We start from the raw sequence: 17,891 nt of genomic DNA, 5'->3' as shown, positions 1-17,891 counted from the left end.
ATACTGATCTGGGAGCTTCCTCCTTCCTGACTCACTTCATAGTCCTGGAAGGTGCTGCGCAGGCTGGTGGGGGAGAAAAGCCTTCAACAGTCCGACCCAGCTATGAATCCTGCAAGCTACAATTACAGTCATATGCAAGATATGCACATTGGTGCAATAGCAACGTGAAGACGATAGAGATAACCAACTGCTTTTTTTTCCTTTGGTTTTTCGAAGACAGGGTTTCTCTGTGTAGCCCTGGCTGTCCTGGAACTCACTCTGTAGACCAGGTTGGCCTCAGACTCACAGAGATCCGCCTGCCTTTGCCTCCTGAGTGCTGGGATTAAAGGCGTGCACCACCACCCAGCACCAACAGCTTTCTGATTGGTCTTAAGGCCTGACAGAGGGAAGTTGTGTCTGGTACCGTAAATCTACCTAACAGCCTAAGGCTGGAAAGCTCATAGGTTCTAAGGGAGAGCCTACTACTACTGTTTGGACAAATAGACATAGTATCAAACTGCAGTCTAAATAGGTATCTCCAGACTCATAGATTAGCGGAGCTGTCAGTCGCCGTCAGAGAAGCATCTCTGTGTAATGGACAGTGGTTAACACAGAGACACCTGGTCAAAGTGCAGAGAACAAGCGTTTGTGGAGTTCTCAACCATAAACGAAATATTTATATCACATCCCTCCCCACAAAGCTCAGAAATCAGTGCAGAGGGGGAAGAACTTAAAGGTTGAGGGAGGGCTGGGGCAAAAGAGTGTCCTCTGGACTAGACAGGATTATTAGACTCATTGAATTTACAGCAGCTGTGTCTGCCTCACCGCGACCGAGCCAGTAAACTTTCCAGCGTAAGTGACAGAGGGGCCCCAGCTGAAGAGGTATTGAGAGCTGATGGTTGCTAGGGGCGGGGAGTCAATTATTCTCTAAGAGTGTGATCCCAGCTGGGCGATGGTGGAACACACCTTTAATCACTTACCTGCAAGACATCCTCGTTGGCAGCAGTTGTGTCCATGGGGTTGTCCACAGAGGACAATACTATGGGCACGGGATGATTGAAGCTATACACTTTCACAAAGGACTTGATCTTCGATAGCCTGGCTATTCTCTTCTTGCCCGGGGCAGCTGTCACTGTTCAGAAAGAGCGGTCCATTTCAGCCACCAGGCCGTGACAGTAAGGGTAGTCTGAGATGCCATCACCAATGTTCTTCCTGATGATGGCACTGAATCCAGTCCGGGTGGCACCTACCAGGACCAGCAACACTTTCCCAGGTTTCATGGACTTGTCCATTTGGACAGCAAGCAGCTGGCCCCCAGCAGAAAAGCAGAATAAAAACTCTTAGAAACCTACTCAGAGGGAACGCTATGGCTCTGCGGTCCTGCCTGCCTCCTAGCGGGCGGAGCCCTGAGAAGCGGCTCTTCGAGTGGAAGGCGGGGAAAATGGCGGAATCCTCGGAGGGGGACACAGGGAAGCCCGTAGCCAGTGGTGCCCCTAAGACAGAAGGAAGAAGAGTACCAGGAAGAAGAGTGGTCGAGTCCAGATACCTGCAATCTGGGAAGAAAACTAAGAAGGCTTCTGTGTCCGCTGGAGGGACGTCACCTGAGAGAAGAAAGACCAGCACATTGCAGAAGATCAAAGACACAAGCATGTTCAGGACGGCTCCCCAACCAGCCATGACAAAATCAAAGAAAGCTGAGTCCACGTCCTTTGCCACTCGGAAAAAGGCACCGCTTCCAAAGAAGAAACAGGATCTGCAGGAGACCATGGACATGATGGAGTCGTAGACACTGCTGCTGACCCTGCTGTCTGTGAAGATGGAAAAGAACCTGACTCGGCTGGAGGAGAAGGCTGAGAAGGAATTAGCGGCCATGGACCGTGAGAAGGAGCGTCTTCAGCAGCGGGTGCTCGAGCTGCGGGGCAAGCTGCTGCTTCAGCAGAAACATCAGGAGCTGGCTACCATTCTGGATGCCCAGATAGAGGCACTGAACCCCTTTCCAGGCTGTAGCAGAGCGCTTCAAGGAGCAATACAAGACACTGGCCACAGCCTTGGACGAAACTCAACATGAGCTGCCCGTGCGGGGCATCCACATGCAGGGATGTGGGCAGGAGCTCCTAGATGAACTGGGGCCGGCCCTGAAGACCACCCTGCAGCTCCTGGGCGAGCTGGGCGTATGTTCCCCGGACGCCAGCGCGCAGGTGCTGGATGCCAAGGCTCAGGTGTTATGCCTGCTGGAGGAACTCAGGGACTTGATTACCAAGAAGGACCTGGAGCTCAACAGGATCTTCAGTCAGGTGATGGAACTTTCCTCCCAGGCCAGCAAAGAGGTAGCCTTGATAAACCAGGAAGTCTGGGAAGAGGCCCTGGGCACCCCAACCTGTAGCCAGTGGTACTTCGGTCCAGATGCCCTCAGGGGCCCACAGCCCCCTCCAGGACAGGACTAACCCCAGTGTAGGCCTCACCCCACTTTTTAGTTGTTTCCGTCCTCTCTGGGCGTTTACCTCATAGATTGAAGGATGTTCCAGTCATGCAGTTTTCTGAATTCTTGTGCACTTTTTCTTTTTCTACACTTTCTACTATCAGCAGCACTTGTGGGTTTGGGTAATGATAATAAATTTTGATTGATGTGTGCTCAAAAAAAAAAACCCTACTCAGCAAGGAGCCTCCAGCACACACAAAAAGCAAAGCAAAACAATAAAATGCTCACATCTGTATTCACACACTGGTCCTCTTTGGTTATGTATCTGTCATTTGGCTTTCTTTCCACAGTATTCAGCAGATGGCTTCTTGGCAATCCTGTTTCTGAACATAGAGGCTTCAGCGAAAGTTCTTCCTGGGAGTAACTGTGGCATGCCACGTCCGCCAGCAGAAGAGACGACCACAACAGGATTCTTCTTAGAACATACTTTACGTGGAGCGCACAACTTGAGGATGATGGCGAAGGACCCTGGTGCGCACGGCTTATAAGCCGTGCAGAACAAAGCCTGATACGTGTCCGTGTCTGAATGGCTCTGGCCGCTCCTGATCTTACGAGTCAGCTCACGATTGGCGGCTGGATCGCGCCATTCCGGAAGGCGCGCCAAGCGCCTCAGGGCGGGGCCGAAGCTGCTTGAGAGGCAGAAATGACGGCAGGGTTGTGGCCGCTTGGCGCTCTACATCTCCCCCCATATATATATATATATATATAAATAGACACCCGGGACGTATCCGATCAGGTCGGAACCTCATGGTGATCCAACCGATCAAGGACAGTGGTTCCAGAGGGAAAGGATGCCAACGCCTTCCCGAGTGCAAGGGCAACAAGGCCGATCGGGGTGCAAAGGTCATTGGCTATCTGCAAGAACCCCACCCTACCAGGTGCAATGACAACAAGGTCGCTGGGTACAAGGGCTGAGGCCTTACAAATCCCTCTTAAGGCTGGCAAGCCATACCTGGGGGGAGACACCCTGATCAATCGCTGCTAGCGCCTGAACGATCACAGCTTTATCTCGAGCCTGTCGCGCTCGGAGACGGCACAGCAGCCACAGACACAGGAAAACGCCTAGGCATACTAAAGCACCAAACAATCCCACCCCAACCCATTCCTTAAAGAAGGTGAAAACTGAAGTCAACCAAGAGGTCAGGTCTTCGAAGGTAACAGGATCAACACGGGTTCCATTAAGTTCAACAATTTGAACCAGCTGCTGTTGGATAAGTTGTTCCGCTTCTCGCGACCAGTTTCCAGCTAAATAGTTTCCCAGCCTTTTGCTCTTATTTCCTGCATCAATAAATCTCAAAGGGGTTATGCACATATGTTTCATTTGTGAAATGCATCCTACTTGTATCAAGCTATGTAATTCTTCTACTTGTACTTGCACTAAATCTATTCTTTGATTAGCTGCCACACTGCCCGACAGCAAATGTTTGTTAACCATATTTTGGGTCTCAAGGACCCTCGATGTTTGTTCCATAACTTTGTTAATGGTTTGTGCCGTTTGCATTTGATTGGCCATAGCTACTGCCGCAGTTATAGCGCTGCCTGTCAAAAAGACTATGGCAGCCATAATTGCAGAAGCAATGCCAAAGTCTCTACGTTCCCTTAGCAATGTCATCAGTGGAAAGGTATCTGGATCTACTTCCACTGGAATGGGAACTATAGTAGGCACTTCCATGACCACTGCAGTTGGCCATGTATTATTTTAGCATTCTGCAAGCCAGCATTGATCTTTAGCACAATTTACCATGTGATTAGTGGAACTCACAAGTAAAAACGCAAAAGGTGCCTGTACACATACCTCAGCCCTGGAATAAATGGCGTTAGACTTTTTTCCATTAACAGTGATATTGTATAATCGCCCAGTTTTTTATTGTTCCTGAGACGTTAAGCATTTTATGTATTATGTCATCAGTCCGAGCCAAGGCGAAAATATCAGACACAGCACCAGCCTCATTAGAGACAAGCCATTGAAACCAAGGCCAACCATCTCCAACACTTGAAGCATTTTCTCTTACCCATACAAATCGCTTTAGTGGGGGTGACATGGTAAAACCCTCACCAATTGGTTTTTTTCTCCCACGATTTGCTTTGGCATATGGTAAAAACTGGGGGAAATGAGGTATCTGGTTCACAATGGGGCGAAGCTGTAAATTGAGTGCCAATCTGGGTCCCATCATAAGGTTGGGGTATGCATGCAGTGCTTGTAATGGCTAGGGTGGTAATATTTACTGTGTTTGAGCCATTTTTATCACTGTCGCTGCCTGCATGCTGTCCTTGAGTATCCTTTGTCAGGACGGAAAATATCGTTCCAACAGAGACCCTAGAATTCTGAAGAGGATTTAACCAGGCAGTAATATTTTTTTTCTTAATAGAATGCAGTTGGCATTGTTCAGGGAAAAACAATAGGAACCTAACAAGTTAATCTTAGAAGCATTAAAGCGTTGCGGGTGTTCTGCCTGCTCGTATGGCTGTGTAGCACGCGAATGCCTTGTGCCCACAGAGCACAGAAGATGGCATTGGGTTACCTAGAACTGGAGTTACAGACTGTTGTGAGCTGCCATGTGGGTGCTAGGAATCAAACCCAGGCCATGTGGAGGAGCAGCCGGTGCCCTTAACTGCTGAACCATCTCTTCAGTCCCAATCTTTGACTGTTTTTGTACCTATGTATAATCTCTGTATCTTTTGTAAAACTATCTCTTGTAATAAACACTGAAACAGAATGTGAAATTATTGGTCATGATGTATAATTGTTATTCTGTTCTTTATAAAGTTAAGTATCATTATACATTGTTATAGTCAATTATTTATTATAAATTCTATATCACATGGTTAGTCAAAAATGGTTTGCTAATCAAGTTGATTTTAGTTTTTCAAAAAAAAATTGTTGTGTGTTGGTGAATACCTTTAAATTCAGTATTCAGGAGGCAGGCAGATCTCTGTGAGTTTGAGGCCAGCCTGGTTTACATTTTGAATTCCAGGCCAGCCAGGCTACGTAGGGAGACTCTGTCTCCAAAAATAAACAAACAAAAATGATCTGCCTGGTTTTTTAAGGTTGTTGTTGTTGTTATTATTATTTACTTACCTCTCTACGTGCCTGCTTGAGTTTATATGTACCACATGTGTTCAGGAGGCCCATTGAGGCTAGAGGGTGTTGGATCCCTGGAACTGGGTTATAGGTGTTTGTGAGCCACTTAGTGTAGGTGCTGGGAACTGAACTCCAGACCCCCGCTCTTTGACCCTTGAGCCATCTCTCCTGCTGCCAAAATTTCACTTTTAAAGATCAATATCTATCTTTGCACTCTCCACTGCATATTAGGTTTATTTTGGTTTTATTTTAGAATGGGATTTTGGTTTGTTGCCCTGGCTAGTCCTGGACTTCTGGGCTCAGGTGAGCCTCTTGCCTTAGCCCTCCCAGGAGGTGGGATGGTAGGTGCTGGTGAGTTCCCCAGAGGGACTAACTTTTCATTACCTAAGCACAGCTGAGTAGACATTGAACATCTTGTGTAACTCAGTCTCTGGTTTCCTACCATTCCTGGAGATCATACTAGTTCAGAGTTCCAAACCCCTAATCACGTGGTTCATAAGGATAGCCAGCTCTCCATGGAGAAAGCCCTCATTGTTTTAGCATACACTCAGGGCTGATTCAGGGGACTAATGAATACTAATGTCTAGTATCCCCGCATTCAGGAAGCCGAGGCAGAAGGATCTTTACGTCAAGGCTAGCCTGAGTTACATAGCTAAACCTTGTCTTCCACATATCCCCAGATAATAATAGCAACAAGAGTAGCAACAAAGACAGCTCCTTTATTGGGAAAGTACAGAGGTTTGTGTGCTTCCTCTTAGAAATCAGATACAAATTCACAATCCTCCTGCCTCAGAGACCTGAATATTAGGATTTTACAAGTAAACCTTGTACCCATCCCAATTTCATTATATATACTTTGTCCCCCCCCCTTTTTTGTTTTGGTTTTCTGAAACAGGGTTTCTCTATAGCTTTGGAGCCTGTCCTGTAGATCAGGGCTGGCCTCAAATTCACAGAGATCCACCTGCCTCTCATCTCCCAAGTGCTGGGGGTTAAAGGTGTGTGCCAACACTGCCCAGCTTATTTATGGTTTTTTTTTGAGACAGGGTTTCTCTGTGTAGCCCTGGCTGTCCTGGAACTCACTCTGTAGATCAGGCTGGCCTCAGACTCACAAAGATCCTCCCACCTCTGCACCACACATTGATTCATTTGTAAGTGAATATCATTCATTTACTACAGTATAGAGTTAAGTTCTATGATTTTTTTAACAGTGGATATAGTAGCAAAAACAACAAAGTGATGGAGAAGGGTTATCTGTCTATTGTGTTATTTTCATTGGTCAAGAAAGAGACTGCCTTGGCCCTTTGATAGGACAGAAAATTAGGTAGGCGGAGTAAACAGAACAGAATGCTGGGAAGAGGGCTATGAGGCAGAAGCCATGGAGCCAGCCACCAGGTCAGACATGCTGAATCTTTTCCGGTAAGCCACCACCTCGTGGTGCTACAGATTATTAGAAATGGGTTAATATCAAGATATGAGAGTTAGTCAGTAACTAACTCTCTAGAGATAATGGGCCAGGCAGTGCTTAAATGAATACAATTTGTGTGTTGTTATTTCTGGGACTAAGCTAGCTGTGCGGGAGCCGGGCAGGATGAAAAGTAGGCCTGCCCGCAGCCCCTCACTACAACAAAGTATAACTAAAAAAGTAGAAAAACATAATAAGTAAACATGGTAAAAATAAAATAGTCTTTAAAGTAAAATCTTATAACTTGAAAGAGTTCTGCAAGATATTTCCTGGCAGAGGTGGTGGCTGCCTTGGGAATGCACTCTGAAGTACACAGCAGGTGGCTTTTCTTTGTTGTGACAATGACCTGAGATTCAGAGTTTAAGGGAGAAGACTGGTTTAGGCTCAGGGTCTCTGGAGTTCCCTTCACTGCCCCTCAGCTCTGCTGCTTCCAGCCTGTGGGGAAGCTGAACGCATGGTTAAGCGGGTTCAGCTCATGACAGACAGAAAGCAGGAAGAGAAAAGACAAGAAGGACCCAGGGATAAGACTCTCTTCAAAGCCCCCACGCTCTCAACCCACTACCTCTAACCGGACCTTTCTTCCTAATCTTTCCCAAATCTAAAATAGCGCATCAGTTGAGCCTAGAAGGATATCTCATATTCAAATCATACCAGGTGCGAACTGACTGCTTACTTGAATGACAAGCCCTTGCCTACTGGTTCTTCCGTGACCCCAGGGAAAGGCAGATGCTGGAGTCACTGATCTGAAGTCTTTTCTGGGTACCAAAGGAGCGGTGGAGGAGCCCGAAGCAGCACTAACTAGCTAAGGGAGAGGTAGAAGCTATTTTAAACAAGTGTCTAAGTCTTTTGTGGTGTTCTGCCCCTCCCCCTTCCGGTCTCTGCCTATTCCCTAGCAAACCTGGGTGTAGAGCCATGCCTGGATTTCTACATGGGTGACGGTGAGCTGAACTCAGGGCCTCATGCTTGTGCAGAACTTTCTGAAAGGACCGGGCAGACACCTGCCTATGGCTGCTCTGCCTCCTCTCAGACAGCAGGCCTCAGTTTCAATTTCCTGAGGCTGAGTAGGCTGTTTCTGAAAAAGCCACGATCGAAGGGCAAATCTCAACACCCCCAACAACAAGGAGGAGGTCTGAGCCACAGTCAGCAGCTCCAGGATAAGGCCTGGTCCCAGGCCTGCCCCCAAATGAAAAACTGTAGCCCTGACCAGTCCCTGACTAGCCCTGGCCAATTAGAATGCAATAATATGATTGTCACTTGCTTAAGCCAATCATCTTTAAATGACCTAACTTCCTTAGACTCTCCCCTTTGAAAAGTTTTAAAAAAAAGGTTCCACCTCCTTCTGGGGTCATCATCATCTTGCCTTTGCGTAGGACGGTCGACCTCAGCATTCTGGAATAATAAAAAAGATTCTTTGCTTTTGCATCGGATCTGGTTTCTTGGTGGTCTTTGGGGATCCCGACTCTGGGCACGACTCTTTCCCCACCGAGTTCACCCTCCTCTCTGAAGCAGTCCCTTCTCTGGACCTCCCTCGTGTTCTTCCCACACCGCTGCTCAGTCTCTCCTTGTTTCTTTGAGGACTCCTTTTTTCCAATTTTCTGTATTAGCTGTAGTTGCCAGCACTGTTCCAAAATACCCAACAGGGTCAATTGGAGGAAGGAGTGGTTTGTTTTGGCTCATGGTTTGAGGGGGCAGTCTATCACAGCAGGGAAGACATGTTAGCAGAGTCTGAGGCAGCTGGTTTACAGTCAGGAAGCAATGAGATGAGCTGGGGACCGCCAAACAAGGGGGACCGCCAAACAAGGGAGACCGCCACTTGTTGCTCCTTTGTCCCTTGCAAGGATGCTGCCTGGAATCTTCTGACCTCAGTTAACTCCCTCATAGACACACCCAGAGGTTTGTGTCCATGGTTATTTTAAATTCCTTCAAGTTGACAATCAAGACTAAACATCGCTCTGTCCCCAAAGCTCGGGGTTCTCACGGTGTGGGGGCCCACAGGTGTCTTTTCTTGAATGTCTCTTCCTCTTCCTGAGTGACCTCATCTTGTCCCACAGAACCCGACTTGCATGTCTGTCTGTCCAGTCCAGCTGTCTGTCTTGAGCACTATATCCACGTGTGCTCTCTCCCAGTTGGCTAGCCCACTCCAGGCTGGATATCCTCAAGTGTCATTGTCTCTGACTCCTGAATGTCCACATCTGTGCTTTCCTTTCCGTTCCCTCTATTGATGACTTCATTCAGGTCAGTGTTAACTTTTGCTCAGATTTCCTACTTGCAGAACAGGGCATTTAAAACTCATTTTATTTATTTCAGCCAAATATCTTGATATCTTTTTTGTTCTTTCGTGTGTGTGTGTGTGTGTGTGTGTGTGTGTGTGTGTGTGTGTGTACAGTCTCTCTTTGTGTAGCCTTGGCTATCCTGGAGCTTGCTCTGCAGACCAGTCTGACCTCAAACTCACAGAGAGGTCAGTCTGGGCTACGTAGAAGACTCTACCTCAAAAATCAACCAACCAACCAAGAGCATGACAAATACAATCAGACTCAGTTCCTTTAAAAAGAAAACACTAAAGCCAGTTGGTGGTGGCACATGCCTTTAATCCTAGCAGAGGCAGGCGGATCTCTATGAGCTTGAGGCGAGCCTGGTCTACAAGGTGAATTCCAGGGCAGCCAGGACTGTTAACACAGAGAAAGCCTGTCTCAATAAATAGATAGATAGATAGATAGATAGATAGATAGATAGATAGATAGATAGATAGATATTTTAAAAAGGGAAAACACTAGACTTTTAATAGTTCTTTCATTGTTCTAAGGATAATCTCCTTTTCTCCCCCGACGACACCCCTTGTTGAATGTTAGACAAGCACTCTGCCAGTGAACTACACCCCAGCCCTAAGCCTGAAATCCCTTACATAGTTTACAAAGTTCTATGTGACCTGGTTTTTGTAGGCAAGGGATATAATAAAGACATGACTGACATGACCACTCTGTTATATGGTTAAAGTTTTTATTGTGGGAGAACAGTCAGAGGCATCTGGAGGAGTCCAGAAAAGAGAGAAAGAAGAAGGAACTTGGACTAGGCAGGGCCAGCACTATCTGTGAGAGAGGGGAGCATAGTAAGGGAGAGAAAATAAAGAGAGCATAGTGAGACTAGCAGGACTGGGGGACCCTGCTGTTATAAAGAACACAGATGGGTATTTGGGAGGGAAGCTTGAGGAGGTAAGAAGCCAGGCTGTCAGGACTGGAGGTTTGAGATGTATAACAAGTACTTGTATGTAGGGACTAGAGGCCAGCATGCACTTTATATGCAGCTGCAGGTACATGTTGATGGAGCCTGACATACCTACTGCCAGGGGTCAGGGAAATGACTCTTTTTTGAACTGACTTCAGAAGCTCCTGAGGAATGCTGGCTTTTATCTACCTGCCAGAAATCCTCCTAGAGTCCCGGTTGAGCCTGTTTCGGGATATTTGGACTGCCTGAGAGATCTAACAATTTCACCTTTGCCTTAACACTCTCTACCCAAATTCCTTGTTTCCATGTTTTGTATTTGTTTGCTTGTTTTATGTATACACGTGTGTACCGGGGAGTTCTTGAAGGTCAGAGAACAAGCTGCAAGACTCAACTCTCTTCTTCTACCACACAGTCTCCAGGGATCAAACTCAAGTAGTCAGTTTTAGTGACAAGTGCCTTAATCCACCGAGTCCAAATTCCTTGTTTCAAACTTTATTTCAGTTTCCAGAACACACCCTGTTTTCTTTTATCCCCAGACTTGAATATGCAATGTTCTCATAGTTTAGGTCAGCTTTTGTTGTTTTTCAGACAGGTTCTTACACTGTGCCTACGATGGCTAGAATTCATTGTGTAGACCAGACTGACCTCAAACTAGCAGCTGTCCTTGATACCAGCTTTAGCCAGCACCCATCTGCAACCTGTTCCTCCTGCTTTCTGTAACTGCTAATCCAATTTGGCCTAATGTCTTTCATATTTAGTCTAACACCATTTTCTCTGAGAGGTCTTTGAGCCCTCATAGCCTCTCCTCCATCAGTGCCTGCCTTGTCAGGGTCAGCTCTCTTCTGATGTGTTCCCATAATATCCTATGCATTGTAGTGAGCTACTGAGCTATGGTTATGTCATATTCTGAAAGTATCCTAAAATACTTTAATTGCTAAAACTATCTTGGGTCAATTGGTCTCTGGTCACTTAGATCAGCCATAAATTCCTTGAACAAACTGGTCTCTGGACCACCCATAAATTCCTAAACAAGGCCAGAGCCAGAGACCTCTGTGGGTCCGGGACCAAGCCAGGAACATCTGCAGGTGTGGGCCAGGTCAGGGACATCTGCAGGTGTGGGCCAGGCCAGGGACATCTGCAGGTGTGGGGCCAGGCCAGGGACATCTGCAGAAAAAGACCTGAGGCAGCACCTCTGTAAGAGCAGGCCTGAGGCAGCGAACTCCACAGGAGCAGGTACAAGGGAGTGATGGCTGAGGGAGTAGGCTGGACAATAGACCTCTGCAGGTCCAGGAGCGAGTTTGGGACCTCCAAGGGAGTTAAGCCTTAACCAGAGTCCACTGCGGGACCAGGCCCAAGCCAGAGACATTTGTGGGAACAGGCCTGAGCCAGCTACCTCAGCTGGAGCAAGCCCTAGGCAACGAACTCCACAGGCACAGACTTGACACAGTGATCCCCACTAGAGAATCAGATTTAATCAATATCTAGCCACAAACCCAGCCTTACACAAAGTACTAGAAGGAAAATGCCAACCCAAGGAAGTTGGCTACACCAACAAAAACACAGACAATTGATTATCTTATTACAGAAAATCCCGAAGAAGGGAAAAATACACACAATGACATCATCACAATAAAAATTAAAATAATAGGAACTAGCAATCACTGGTCATTAATATCCCTTAATATAAATGAATTCAACTCACCTATAAAAAGACACAGGCTAACAGATTGGATATGAAAACAGAATCCATCCTTCTGTTGCATACAAGAAACACACCTCAATCTCAAAGACAGACTTCGCCTCAGTGTAAAGGGTTGGGAAAAAAACTTTTCAATCAAATGGACCTAAGAAACAAGCTGGTATAGCTATCCTAATATCTAACAAAATAGACTTCAAACTAAAATCAATCAAAAGAGACAAAAAAGGACATCTCATATTAGTCACAGGAAAAATCAATCAAGAGGAAATCTCAATACTGAACATCTATGCTCCTAATACAAGGGCACCCTCATATGTAAAAGAAACACTTCTAAAACTTAAATCACACATTAAATCACACACACTAATAGTGGAGACTTCTCACCATTGGAAAGGTCTGTCAGACAGAAAATGAACAGAAAAATAAGGGAACTAACAGATGTTATAACTCAGATGGACTTAGCAGACATCTATAGAATATTCCATCCAAACATAAAAGAATATACCTTCTTCTAAGCACCTCATGGAATCTTCTCTAAAATTGACCACATACTCAGTAACAAAGCAAACCTCAATAGATACAAAAAATTAGAATAACTCCATGTATCTTATCAGATCACCATGGCTTAAAATTAGAATTCAAAAGAAACACTAATTCCAGAAAGCCCACAAACACATGGAAACTAAATAATGCTCACCTGAAGCATCAATGGGTCAAGGAAGAAATTAAAGACTTTCTAAAATTCAATGAAAATGACCACACAACATACCCAAATTTATGAAAACAATGAGAAAAGTTCATTGTTACAGGGAGGGGGCCGCTTGTTCTTCCCAGCCACCCAACTAGCTTACACCCGAAATAATCACACAGAAACTGTATTAATTAAATTACTGCTTGGCCCATTAGCTCTAACTTCTTATTAGCTAACTCTTACATATTAATTTAACCCATCTCCATTAATCTGTGTATCGCCACGAGGTCATGGCCTACCAGCAAAGTTTCAGCATATCTATCTCTTGTGGCAGATCCATGGCGTCTCTTTCTGACTCTGCCTTCTTTCTCTTAGAATTCTGTTTAGTTTTCTTCACCTAGCTCTGTTCCACTATAGCTCTTGCATAGGCCCAAAGCAGTTCCTTTATTAACCAATTTGAAAGCAACATATAGACAAAAGGACCTGCTACACCAGTTCATAGCAGTAAATGCAGACATAGAGAAGCTGGAAAAATCCCACACTGGTGAGTTAACAGAACATTTGGAAACTCAAGAACAAAAAGAAGCAAATTCGCCCAAGAGATGGCAGGAAATAATCAAAGTGAGGGCTAAAATCAACAAAATAGAGACAAAGAAAACAATACAAAGAATCAATGAGACAAAGAGTTGGTTCTTTGAGAAAATCAACAAAATAGACAAACCTTTATTCAAACTAACCAAAAGGCAGAGAGAGAATATCCAAATTAAGAAAATCAGAAATGAAAAGGGGGACACAACAACAGACATGGAGGAAATACAGAGGATCATCAGGTCATATTTTGAAAACCTATACTCCTCAAAATTGGAAAACTTAAAAGAAATGGACAACTTTCTGGATAAATATCACTCACCAATATTAAATCAAGACCAATAAGCAAATTAAATAGACCTATAACTGTATAACTGCTAAAGAAATAGAAACAGTCATCAAAAGTCTCCCAACCGAAAAAAAAAAAAAAAAGAGCCCAGAGCCCAGGACCAGATGGTTTCGGGTCAGAATTCTACAAGATTTTCAAAGAAGAACTATTACCAATACTCCTCAAATTATTCCACACAATAGAAACAGAAGGAACATTGCCAAATTCTTTTTATGAGGCTACAATTACCCTGATACCCAAACCACATAAAGACATTACTAAGAAAGAGAATTATAGACCAGTCTCACTCATGAACATTGATGTAGAAATACTAAATAAAATACTGGCAAATCATATCCAAGAACACATCAAAAAAATCATTCACCATGATCAAGTCGACTTCATCCCAGAGATGCAGGAATGGTTCAAGATATGAAAATCTGTCGACGTAATCCACCACATAAACAAACTGAAAAGTAAAAACCACATGATCATCTCATTAGATGCTCAAAAATCCTTTGACAAAATACAACATCCCTCCATGATAAACGTCTTGGAGAGAGCGGGGATACAAGGAACATACCTAAACATAATTAAGGCAATATACAGTAAGCAAACAGCTAACATCAAACTAAATGGAGGAAAAACTCTCAGTGATCCCACTGAAATCAGGAACAAGACAAGGTTGTCCACTCTCCCCATATCTATTCAATATAGTTCTTGAGGTCCTAGCTATAACAATAAAACACCAACAGGAGATCAAGGGGATACAAGATTAACTCAAAAAAAATTAGTAGCCCTCCTTTACACAGATGATAAATGGGCTGAGAAAGAAATCAGAGAAACATTACCCTTCACAATAGCCATAAATAGCATAAGATATAACTCTTATATATAATAAGATAAAAGTGGAAGGGGCTGGAGAGATGGCTCAGCGGTTAAGAGCATTGCCTGCTCTTCCAAAGGTCCTGAGTTCAATTCCCAGCAACCACATGGTGGCTCACAACCATCTGTAATGAAGCCTGGTGTCCTCTTCTGGCCTATAGACAGAATACTGTATACATAATAAACAAATAAATAAATATTTTAAAAAATTCTACTTAAAAAAAAGATATAAGTGGAAGACCTGTAAGACCAGAACATTAAATCTTTGAAGAAAGAAATTAAAGAAGACACTAAAAATGGAAAGATCTCCCATGCTCTTGGGTAGATAGAATTAACATAGTTAAAATTGCAATCTTACCAAAAGCAATCTATAGATTCAATGCAATACTCAATGCAAAACTCTATTACAGAGCTTCAGTACTGAAAACAGCCTGGTATTGGCATAAAAACAGACAGGTGGACCAATGGAACTGAATCAAAGACCCAGATATTAATCCACACACCTACGAACACCTGATTTTTGACAAAGAAGCAAAAAATATCAAATGGAATAAAGAAAGCATGTTCAACAAATGGTGCTGGCATAGCTGGATATCAACATGTAGAAGAATGAAAATATATCCATATCTACCACCATGCACAAAACTCAAGTCCAAATGAATCAAAGACCTCAACATAAAGACAACCTCATAGAAGAGAAAGTGGGAAGTACACCTGAACACATTGGCACAGAAGACCACTTCCGAAATATAATTCCAGTAGCACAGACACTGAGAGAAACAGTTAATAAAGGGAACCTCCTGAAACTGAAAAGCTTCTGTAAAGCAAAAGACACGGTCAACAAGACAAAACGACAGCCTACAGAATGGGAAAAGATCTTCACCCGCCCCACATTGGACAGAGGTCTGAGCTCCAAAATATACAAAGAACTCAAGAAATTGGTCATTAAAAGAACAAATAATCCAATTTTTAAAAATGGGGTAAAAACCTAAACAGAGAACTCTCAACAGAGAAATCTAAAATGACTGAAAGAAACATAATGAAATGCTCAATATCCTTAGTCATCAGAGAAATGCAAATCAAAACAACTCTGAGATTTCATCTTACACTTGTAAGAATGGCCAAGATCAAAGACGCTGATGACAACTTATGCTGGAGAGGTTGTGGGGTAAAGGGAACACTCTTGCATTGCTGGTGGGAATGTAAACTGGTACAGCCCCTTTGGATGTCAGTGTGGCAATTTCTCAGAAAATTAGGAACTAACCTTCCTCAAGACCCAGCAATACCACTTTTGGGTATATATCCAAAGGATACACATATGTGTTACAAGGACACGTGTTCAACTATGTACAGAGGCTGGAGAGATGGCTCAGAGGTTAGGAGCACTGGCTGTTCTTCCAGAGGTCCTGAGCTCAAGTCCCAGCAACCATATGGTGGCTCACAACCATCTAAAATGAGATCTGGTGGCCTCTTCTGGCCTGAGGCATACATGCAGGCAGAACACTGAATACATCATAAAGTAAATCTTTAAAAAGGAAGAAAGGAGGGAAGGAAGGAAAGAAGGAAGGAAAGAAGAAGAAGAAGAAGAAGAAGAAGAAGAAGAAGAAGAAGAAGAAGAAGAAGAAGAAGAAGAAGAAGAAGAAGGGAAGGAAGGAAGAAAGGCTGAAGAAAGAAAGAGAAAAAAAGAGAAAAGAGAAGAGAAAAAAAAGAAAAAAAGAAAAAAAGAGAAAAGAAAAGGGGGGAAAAAAAAAGAACGACTGAGCAAGCCAGCATTCTTTTGTAGCCTCTGCATCAACTCCTGCTTCTAGGTTCCGTTCCTGCTTGAGTTCCTCTCCTGACTTCCTTTGATGATAAACTGCGATGTGAAAGCATAAGTTAAATAATCTTTTTCCTCCCCAAGTTGCTTTTGGTCATAGTGTTTCAGCACGGTAATAGTAACCCTACTACGACAGTCTCCAACAAGGAAAAAGAGACACGAGAATAAATGAGACTAAATTTTTAGGACCCAATGTCTGGTCAGGGAGTAACTAGCTACCTTTTGTGCAATTTGTATGGAACAGTACCCTCATTGTAGTGGCTTCTGTATTTTAATAAAGAAAGCTTGCCTGGGGATCAGAAAAGTAAAACAGCCACACTGGCCAGCCTTACAGACCAGGCAGCAATGACACACACCTTTAATCCCAGTAGCCACAGTAGCTTGTCATAGAACCAGGCATATGGTGCATGTGGTGCACGCCTTTAATCCCAGAACTAGAGAGGATTATAAAGTGACAGAGACAACTCTCAGTCTTAATCTCATTCTGAGATTTCTGGAGGTAGGATCACCATTTTGAACTAATGTAGAGGTAGGAGCCAGTGGCTATTTTGCTTTTCTGACCTTCAAGGTGAACCCCAGTTTCTGTCTCTGAAATTTTATTAATCGTGCTTCACCCTGATCCTGAGAGTCCGATAACCAGAGACATTATCAGAGAAAAAGCATAACATACTTATCTAACCACAGCTTTATAGAATATAGATGACTTCTAATGATGATCCCAAGACGCAGAGGGTGACTAGGGATGTAGCTCAGTTGGTAGAGCACTTCTGCCTAACATGCAAAAGGCTTCAGTTTGATCCCCAGCACCACATACGCAGGGTATGGTGTGTGTAGCACACACTTGTAATTCCAGCACCTAAGAGGTGGATTATGGGAGTGCGGTTCAGAAGATCAAGGTTATCTTGAGGCCAGCCTAGGATACACGAGACCCTATCTCAAAAATCAAAACCAACAATGAATAAACAAAATCCACCAGAAGACAACGACAGGAGGGGAAAGTTCCTGCTTTATGGCTAGGTTTATAAAATAATCACTGCTACATAAAAATAATACGGGGAAGAAAAAAGGGGGGGTTGAAGTAGAGATACATGATAAATTTGAGGCCAGCCTGGGCTTCAGCAGAACCTGTCTCAAAAAAGCAAAACAATACGAAAGGCAAAATAAAGAACCTCAAGAAATACTTAGCAATACTGAAGCAGACCCTATGGGGTATTATTTCCTAAGCCCTAATGGTAAAGACAACATGAAAGAGTATTCATCCCTCTTGTTACAGAAAAGCCATTTTTAAAAAGAAAAGCTACAGCCAGGAGGTGGTGGCGCACGTCTTTAATCCTAGCACTTGGGAGGCAGAGGCAGGCAGATCTCTGTGAGTTTGAGGCCAGCCTGGTCTACAAGAGCTAGTTCCAGGACAGATACTAAAGCTACAGAGAAATCCTGTCTCGAAAAATCAAAAAGAAAAGCTACAATCCATACAGATAAAATCAACACATCACACACTCCTCCTGTATCTCAATGTTCCGGCACCTGTTCAGCATGTAGTAAGCCACGGCTTTGACTCCCAGTGCCTTAGGAAACAAACATGTGCTAATAAAGATGAAGGGGTGAGGGGACCAGCAGGTAATACAGCTGACTTTAGGGTGACCCCCAACACTGGTGCCCA

General features: G+C 44.1%; 1 protein-coding gene across 1 annotated transcript; it reads left to right on the top strand.

The window, feature by feature from the left end:
* The first annotated feature begins 1,420 nt into the window (after positions 1–1,420).
* On the top strand, positions 1,421–2,434 carry LOC125409960 (HAUS augmin-like complex subunit 8). Its single transcript, XM_048449142.3, is given in 2 exon segments — positions 1,421–1,969; positions 1,971–2,434. Coding segments are annotated over 2 exon segments (1,002 nt in total). The 3' UTR covers positions 2,424–2,434.
* The last annotated feature ends 15,457 nt before the right edge of the window (positions 2,435–17,891 follow it).

This window comes from Myodes glareolus, chromosome 11 (assembly GCF_982192425.1).
Source record: "Myodes glareolus chromosome 11, mMyoGla1.1, whole genome shotgun sequence".
NCBI classification, from domain to species: domain Eukaryota; kingdom Metazoa; phylum Chordata; class Mammalia; order Rodentia; family Cricetidae; genus Myodes; species Myodes glareolus.
The sequence above is the reverse complement of the archived record's forward strand: the minus strand, read 5'-3'. Positions and strand labels throughout refer to the sequence as shown.